Source organism: Camellia sinensis, chromosome 14 (genome assembly GCF_055761805.1).
Source record: "Camellia sinensis isolate YWXY chromosome 14, ASM5576180v1, whole genome shotgun sequence".
Classification (NCBI taxonomy): Eukaryota; Viridiplantae; Streptophyta; class Magnoliopsida; order Ericales; family Theaceae; genus Camellia; species Camellia sinensis.
In genome coordinates this window covers 26,276,934-26,286,187 of record NC_138974.1, presented here as the reverse complement: position 1 = coordinate 26,286,187, position 9,254 = coordinate 26,276,934, and the positions used below count along the sequence as shown (strand labels likewise).

The 9,254-nt window shown below is 29.7% G+C and overlaps 1 protein-coding gene across 3 annotated transcripts; it reads right to left on the bottom strand.

Annotated features, from left to right (window-relative positions):
• Positions 1-1,031: 1,031 nt before the first annotated feature.
• LOC145806739 (wee1-like protein kinase) lies at positions 1,032-7,115 on the bottom strand. 3 transcript variants are annotated; one of them, XR_014350219.1, is made up of 7 exons: positions 6,698-7,115; positions 6,374-6,434; positions 6,211-6,274; positions 5,067-5,147; positions 3,751-3,848; positions 1,614-1,985; positions 1,032-1,153 (listed from the first exon to the last, which is right to left on the bottom strand). XR_014350219.1 is itself a non-coding variant. In XM_082904517.1 (5 exons), the coding sequence occupies exons 1-4, from the start codon at positions 6,937-6,939 to the stop codon at positions 5,113-5,115; spliced, it is 405 nt and encodes a 134-aa protein (XP_082760643.1). In that variant the 5' UTR covers positions 6,940-7,074; the 3' UTR covers positions 3,750-3,848; positions 5,067-5,112. The 3 variants fall into 3 exon arrangements, 1 of the variants encoding a protein (XP_082760643.1); XR_014350218.1 differs by having other exon boundaries at positions 6,211-6,277; positions 6,698-7,074; XM_082904517.1 differs by lacking the exons at positions 1,032-1,153; positions 1,614-1,985 and having other exon boundaries at positions 3,750-3,848; positions 6,211-6,277; positions 6,698-7,074.
• Between the last annotated feature and the right edge of the window lie 2,139 nt (positions 7,116-9,254).

Below are 9,254 nucleotides of genomic sequence, written 5' to 3'. Positions count from 1 at the left end.
GTATTTCGTCATAAATATAAGAAATAGAGACGAAATAATCTTGTCACGTTTAATATAAACGAAGACGAAAATTTTTTGTCAAAGAAGTTACCAATAGAGACAAAAACAAATTCATCATTAAAAATGATAAATTTGTGACGAATTTTTTTGTCTCCAATACACTCTGTTGGGAACATACTTGCAAGTAATTAGCGACAAAATATTTTGTCATTAAAGAAGAAATTAGAGACAAAAGTATTTTGTCATAAATATAAGAAATAGAGACGAAATAATTTTGTCACGTTTAATATAAACGAAGACAAAAAAAAATTTGTCAAAGAAGCTACCAATGGAGACAAAAACAAATTCATCATTAAAAATGATAAATTTGTGACGAATTTTTTTTGTCTCCAATACACTCTGTTAGGAACATACTTATAAGTAATTAGTGACAAAATATTTTGTCATTAATGAAAGAAATTAGAGATGAAAGTATTTTATCATAAATATAAGAAATAGAGACGAAATAATTTTGTCACGTTTAATATAAACAAAAACGAAAATTTTTTGTCAAAGAATCTACCAATAGAGACAAAAACAAATTTATCATTAAAAAAGATGAAATAATGTCAAAAAAAAAATCGTCACATTAAGGGTAATAGTGACAAAATGTGACAATACTTTTCGTCATGACAAATTCATTTAGCGACGAAATAAAAAATTCATAACAAAATTAATCTTCCACCTAAGCCAAGTAAGACGAAAAAACCTTCTTTAGGAATGGAAAATTGTCACTAATTCCATAATATTTTTTTCCACATTATATACCTATTTTATCAAAATCTGAATTTTAGTTCAACAAATAAAACCCTGTTCATGTTGAAACCTGTTGAATATAACAATTTCATCACAACTTAACCTAACTTGTCATCAACACATTTACGAATTAACAAAATAAAAATATTCATTCATCATTACAAATAATTTCATCATAATACAATAAAATAGTGAAATATCCACAAAATATCTAAAAGTATAACTTATACAATTCTACCAAACATCCAACAATAATTAGTGCATCTCCACAAAGTATGTGTATCCTTATCAAACAAAAAAGAACATTCAAAGTAAATTACATCATTGTTGCACGTCAAAAATGCCACCCCAATCCAATCTGCAAAAAAATAAATTAAAAACTTTAGTAATTAATTAATTATACAAAATATTAAAAACATTAATAACTCATCAATTTACAATTAGATCAATTATACAATTTATCTATCTAACAAGCTTTTTTTTCGAGATTATGAGAATAAAAAATTAATTTTAAGGCTAATTCACAAATGGTGCATCCCATTAATGTGCCGTAAGTTCATACAACTTATATTGGCCCCTCCTAAGGTGTTTCTGTTGGTTCCTACACAAATCTATGGCTGTGTGATAATTTAGCCTTTCAACGCCCTTTTTTGAAGCTTTAAGTATAGAGCAAAAGAAATATTTTAGACTAATTCACAATTTATACATCCCGTGCACCTATACAAATTGGATGTCCTATGCATGTTTCCATTACTTTCTAATTCTTCAAACATATATTCTTTTATAAAATTTATTATATTAAAGTTAATATACTTTACCAAGAAGTATATCCACTTGTGAATGAGTCCCCTCCACTTCCAAAGTGTCCAGTGAATCCTTTGGTCCTCAAAAAGTTGAGAAGATCAGCCATTATCTCCCCTTGCTTCTTCCCACCTTCTTCAAGATCTATTTTATTGTTCTACATTTGTATTTGTTCCTTCTGTGTCTATTTGCATCTCAAGGCGCTTCACATAATCATTTGTTTCAACATATATGGTAGTGGTCCTCCTAATAGAGGATGAAGGTCTCATGCCAAGTCCCTTCACATAGCCAGACCTTGGCTTTAGGACTTTGATCGACAGCTCTTCTGTAGTCAAAAGGGTTGATCCCGGTTGTGAGAGGTGATCAGCCTGTGTTTGTATCATATTTTCCTATCAAATATTAAAAAATTAAATAATTATTAGAAAAATAGTGTGCACATAATATAAAACATGTCTACATATATGTACATGTAGGCATACATGTGCATATCACACCTAATTATTTAAGTCTTAAATTTGGCTCAGAAGGGTGCAGATTTTAAATGAATCATTGTGAGTGGGAGATGCCAAACTTCTGGCCTACCCAAAAGTAAAAAGTTATATATCCCAAAAAATGCCCATAAATAAAGCAAATTGTGTAGATTCAAATAGTGTGATGTGGTACACACACATAGTAAATTAGGTTCATACATTCCTTTTTGGGGATACTTTTTTCTGTTAACTGCTGCTACCTAAAATTGACTGCTAGGAAAAATAACCAAAAGTTATGTAAAGTCTCTATACTAGCATAAGGAGTGCTTCTGATGCCCGCACCTAACAAATAATGAATTTGCTACACCTAATCAAAACGGAGACCATAAATCACATTTCATAATTACTTTGCAAGGCAATGCAAAACATAAACAAAAGTAGCAGATCTGATGTAAAAATTCAAAATTGCAAAATAGTAAACATATTAAAAATAGACAACATAAAATCCCTTGATCAAAGTATATCAAATTAGCTTTCACTTAACTCATGACTAGTGCTCTCTAAATCTACAAAATACCTCGATAAAAATTTGCCACAAACTTAGAGAGTTTCCTTTCCCATTACTGATCAACTAGCATAACACTCGTGCTATGCACGGATTATGTTTATAATTATCTATATATGTGAATTGTGATTTTTAAATATTTTTTTTATTATAAATGTCTTCTTTTTTTTTCTTTTTTATATTATATTAAAGTTTAATATTTTGATAATAATCATATGTATTAGACTTTTCAAGGAATTAAATGTCTTCTCTTTTTTTTATTATATTAAAATTTAATATTTTGATAATAATCATATGTGTTGGACTTTTTAAGGAATTCATATGTGTTGGACTTTTCAAGGAATTTTTTTTATGCTTGTTTTTAATGCATTAAAATATTATTATGAGGGTAAGGCTTGGGGGTTGGGAGAAATTTAAAAATTAGCCGTCAAATCATGATTAAATATATATATTTATGTGTATGGCACTACTAAAAAAAACACTTTTTGCAACCGCTACAAGCCGTCACAAATAATAGAAAAATAGTCGCAAAAGACTTTTTGCGACGACCCATGCGACGGCAAATGAGGGTCGCAAATGCGGGGGTAGCAAATACTTTTTGCGACCGCAAACAGCAATCGCAAACTATTTGCGACCGCCTAACCTACTTATAGCGATTAATATTTTTGCCGTCGCAAAAAAGTTTAAAAAATTCCTACAATGTATTAGCGACCATCTTACCGTCGCAAAAAAAAAATAAAAATAAAAAAAAAAAATAAAAAACCTACAATCATATATATAGATATATATGTATATATAGTCAAATATTATATATAATAAATCATATAAATAAATTGTTCAACACCGAATCCTAAATGGCATATAAATAAATTGTTCAACATGGAGAAGGAGAAGTCAATTTTACATGAATACTTATCAAGTTATGACTCTAAGATATATCCAGTGAGAGGTGAGAGAGAAGTTACAACAAATGAGAGCACAATATAGAGTGAAAGCCATTTATATGAATATTAAAATTCTAATAATCAAGTTATGCATGTCCAACATACCATTCTCTCCCTATACTGATAAAGAAAGACTTGCGAATACAAACGAACATGTAAAGTAGAAGAACCTCACAAATACACCAAAAGGATTGGATTATGTCTTGGGCTAGAACACCATCAGATATCAAACCACCTTCCATTGAACGAAGTAGGAAGGCCTCAAGCTTCTCTCTGGAGGCATGAAAATGAATTTTAGAATCCAAAAACATCAACACATCAGCCATAGTAAAGTGATACAATAAGGCAATGCATTCTGTAAAATAACAAGAAACACAAGCTAGACGAAGTGCCATGGGCAAAGTTGAACTTGGACATCACAAAATAATGATATGCTATTTCAGCTGATAAAATTGCTAATCAAAGACCATAACAAAGCTTCAATCAGGCATAAGGATAACCAAGGTTGAAAATTCTTCCTTAATTTATTGGTCATCCAATGCCTTTACAATCCCTATCACTTGGTCTTTTCTATTTCTTTATTTTATGACTTGAATCTTATAAAGAAAGGGGCATGCAAGAAACTTTTCTTTAATTGAGGACCAAGGAGCTAATGTTGACTAGACCAAAATTCTTCAAAAAAATTAAGATGACAAAATAGAGTTTTCTAAAAAAGAAAATGAAAAATAGAAAGGGAACTAATTTGAGCAGATAAACAATGCATTATCAGTAAATAGCTTACTTGTCATAAGATTCATTAGGATTGACAATGCTAGGCACACTATTTATGTATTGTACTCAGTTATGCTCATAACTTGAGACTAGCACTAGTTGAAGGGCATACTCTAAAATGTATCAGAGCATCATTAGGGTATAATCAACAAAATGTACGAACTAGTTGAAGACATACTCTGATTCTGTAGGCAAGAACTTGAGACTAGATATCAAGAATTCCAACCTTTGGCCTCTTAACAATCTCCAGTATTTCTAACTATATTTTCTTTACCAAAATCATGGCCTTGTTTGGTTTGTTTTTCAGAAAAATTTTTGGAAAAAATTCTCTACAAATAAATTTTCAAGAGTAATCAAACCAAACAAATTTTTTCAAAAAAAATCTCAAAATTTTGTTTGATTACCTACTTTCCAAAATCACTCTCTCACTCTCATACACATCAAATCAATCACTTTTTTTAAAACTCTCTCCAAAACAATTTTCTAAAACCATTTTGAAAAAAGGCAAACCAAACAAGTTTTCGTACTTTTTATCTCAAAAATTATTCTACAAACACAAACCAAACAAGGCCCATGTTTCTGACTGATATTGGTCCTACTAATCTTAAACCTTCTAATTTTGAAGAATCTCTCTCTAATGCAGTTAAATAATGTAATGCAAATAAAAGAAAGATTTTTTAGTTCAAATATCTGTATCCATATCCAGTAGATAAAATTTACCAGATCCATTGAGTTGCTATCCAAAAATTCAAATGCAGATAAAATTTCACCAAGCTTTCTTTTGGCATCCAATAGTAGATTCTGACAAAGAAGACAGAAAACAACATGAACTCAAAATTGCAAATCAAGTTCATATTTGAAGTTCACATTAACTTCGATTATTCAAAATGAAATGATATATAGAAGAGGATGCAAGTTTGTTAGGAAATTCATAATGGCATAATATCAGGAATTTTGCATAATCATTATTTCTTCAAGACAACTCATGATCAGATTTCAAGTAACCTTTTTATACTTTCACTTAAGTGATATGCTTGCTAAATAGAAATTAGAAGGGAAAATTTATTTGAGTTGTGACAGAAGTGATCTTACCTTTTTATGAGAGGGAACTTTAGAGAAGAATTTCATAAGATAAAACAAACATGACAATGCTCAAATAAAAGGAAAATGATAGTCATTCATTTCTTAAAATTAAGAATGAAAAACATTTCAATTTCATTATATACTTTGCTTTGGGTAATCTAAAAAATGGACCAGACACTTTCATTAATTTATCAGAAATTTTGAAAAACCAGCCAACTTGGTTGGATTTTAACCAGGTTTTGGGAATTTTTGTCGAGTAAAGGTTGGCATATGTACTTCTGAAATGCTTTACCAAACACTGAAAAGGTTTCAAACCAGTGAAGTTGTGGCCCCTAGAATTGGTTTTTTGCTTTTCTTAAATAGGCTCAATTTAGAGTCTGTGCCTGCCTACAAAGTAATTTTGAACAAAAATGCTGTAAAAAAGTACAAAGAAAACCAAACAGACATCCAATTCAATGCCATTAAAAAAATCATTATTACTCAAAAGCAATAACAAAACCCACTTGATATGGACACCAAGCTTGCTTTGGTTTGATTTGACAGTGAAACAAAAAACAATTCAACCAAATTGAGACACAAATTAATATCTAAATAACAGAAATTAAACCCATCATTTCCCATACAAACACATACAGCTCCTACAACAATTCAACCAAATTGAGACACAAATTTGATATCATACAACACAGGATCAAATTAAAAGAAAATCAAACCTGCTGGTAGAGAGTGTAGAGAAGAAAATCAAATTAAAAGAAAATCAAACCACAACAATCAACCTTACCCTGCCTTTGCCTTTTGCTTTTGACAGTTTTTATTTTCTCTGGTGACTTGGGACAAGCAATGTTCTCCTGCAAAAAAATAAACATTAGCAATCAAAAACATTAGCAAATCAGAAGCAAAATCCAGATTTCGAACAACATTAACGGTCACTCTTCAAAGATCACCTTGTTGCAATCCAAACTGTTTGATATATATTGACCGTCCGGAGTGATATAATCAGGAGTGCTGCATTCATAAAAGCAAAAAATCAAAAACAAAAAGTCGGAAGAGTTATCTTTACTCTTCAAGATGCATCCTTTAATTGAATATTGGGCATTGCAATTCAGTATAATTTACATTAGATCACTAGAGAGAACCCAAAATCAAATGCATGGTTTTCGCGATTGTAGTAAATTTTAGTTATTAAATTGAGCAATCAAGACATCCTAATTTGAAATCTTTTGAACATGCTTGAAATTGCAATCCAATGATAAGAAATTAGAAGTTACCAAAAGAAATCCTGACTGAGAATGAAATCTTTGTCGTCTACATTGGAATCAATGTCGATATCGAGAGGCGGTGATGAAGAAGGAATTAGTGAATCTGCGGATTGAGCTTCGGATTCGAGGAGACTCTGGAAGCGGAACGAATCAGATAAAGAGATAGAGAAGGAGGATTGTTGTTGGAGAGGCTTGAAAGAAACATGCCCTAGCTTCTGAACTGTCAAGTGTCTCGCCAATGAACCCTTCATTCTCTCTCTCTCTCTCTCTCTCTCTCTCTCTCTCTCTCCTGATATTTTTGGAATTTGGGGGGAGAGAAGAAGAGGAGAGTGAATAATAAAGTTCAAAATTGCGCGGGTTTTTCTTAGTGGGTGAATTTTGAGTGCATCAGGTGTTACTGGGGTTCAGATGTTACGGTGCAGTCTCGCTTTCTCAAGAGGCGAGTTGAAATGAATTTCATGGATGAATCTAAACCGTTTAATGGAAGTCGCGATTTGTTTTATGTATTGTTCGATCTGATTGGAGTACTCCTGCGGTTCAGATTATAGTTTTTTGAATAATGAAGTAATTAGCGTATAACCCGTGCTATGCATGGAATAATTATAGATATTTATATTTGTTTTAAATTTTTTTTAATATGTAAATTATGTTTTTTAAGATTTTTTATAAAAATAACAATCTCATCACTAGTCATAGTGTATGGGAGAAGTTGAAAAATGTACTGCAGTAACTATACACGGATTATATTTATAATTGTTTGTATGAGGGAATTTTAAATGCTGATCAGGAAATTTTGACCAAATCAATAAATGCAGGCATGTGGAAAGACAGGTGAATTAAAAAAAGTTAATAAATGCTGATAAGGGAATTTTGACCAAATCAATAAATGCTGAGTTTTTTTTTTAATAAAAAATTTAGGAAATTCAGATTGGGAAATTGAAACTCTCACAGGCCTTGGGGGGTTAAAACCTCCCTTTACTTAATATATAGTATAGATAGACAGATATATTTAATAAGAACTTATGTTTGTTTTAAATATGTTTTTAATATATAAATTTTTTTTTTAAGATTTTTTTTTAAAAATAATTTAACAATCCCGTCACTAGCCATAGTGTATGAGAGAAGTTGAAAAGAGTGTAAGAGTAGGTATGGGAGAAGTTAAAAAGTAGGTTGGGAGAAGTCAATAAATACTGAGTTTTTTTTTTTAAATAAAAAATTTAGAAAATTAAGATTGGAATATTGGAGCTCCCACAAGGCTTGTAAGTTAAAAACCTCTTTTTCCTAGAAAATTAAGATTGTGATATTGGAGCTCCCACAAGTCTTGTAAATTAAAAACCTCATTTTCCTTATATAATATTAGCCTATCACCCGTGCTATGTACGGGATAATAATAAATATTTATATTTGTTTTATATTTTTTTAATATATAAATTATGTTTTTTAAGATTTTTTTATAAAAATAATTTAACAATCTTATCACTAATCATAGTGTATGGGAGAAGTTGAAAAGGGTACTGTAGTAACTATACACGAATTGTATCTATAATTATTTGTATGAGGGGATTTTAAATGCTGATAAGGAGATTTTGACCAAATCAATAAATGCAGGCATGTGGAAAGACATATGGATTGAAAAGTTAATAAATGCTGATTAGAAAATTTTGACAAAATCAATAAATGCTGAGTATTTTTTTTTAATAAAAAATTTAGAAAATTCAGATTGGGATATTGAAGCTCCCACAGGCCTTGGGGGTTAAAAATCCCATTTTGCTTAATATATAGTATAGATATAGATAGATAGATAGATAGATAGATAGATAGATAGATAGATAGATAGATAGATAGATAGATAGATAGATAGATTTAATACGAATTTATGTTTGTTTTAAATATTTTTTTAATATACAAATTATTTTTTTAAAGATTTTTTTATAAAAAATAATTTAACAATCTCATTACTAGTCATAGTATATGAGAGAAGTTGAAATGGATGTTAGGAGTAAATATGAGAGAAGTCAAAAAGTGGGTTGAGAGAAGTCAATAAATGCTGAGTTTTTTTTTTTTAAATAAAAAATTTAGAAAATTAAGATTGAGATATTGAAGCTCCCATAAGGCTTGTAAGTGTTAAACTACATTTTCCTTATAGACAGATATAGATAGATAGATAGATAGATAGATAGATATAGATATAGATATGGCACATACCATTTATATAAAGGACCAAAGTACCAGGACAACTTCTCTAATTTTCCCTCATCTAAATTAAAGGGATTTAAAAAGAAAAAAAATTATAATATTAAAAAATGTTCACTAAAAAAATATAGATTAAAAATTACAAATTAATTATTGAAAACTCCATACTAAACAAGGTAATGTTTTCTATTAATTTTGAAAATTAAAAAATTATTATTAATTTTTTCTCTATTTTTTTTTCTCACAAAAAATAGCTACATTAATTATCTTTTTTTTTCCTTTTCTTTTTCTTTTTTTCTTTTTTCTTTTTTTTTTTTTGATGGAGAGGGGTTTTGACTTGCGATTTTTCTAAAATGGGTGTTCTAGACGGAAA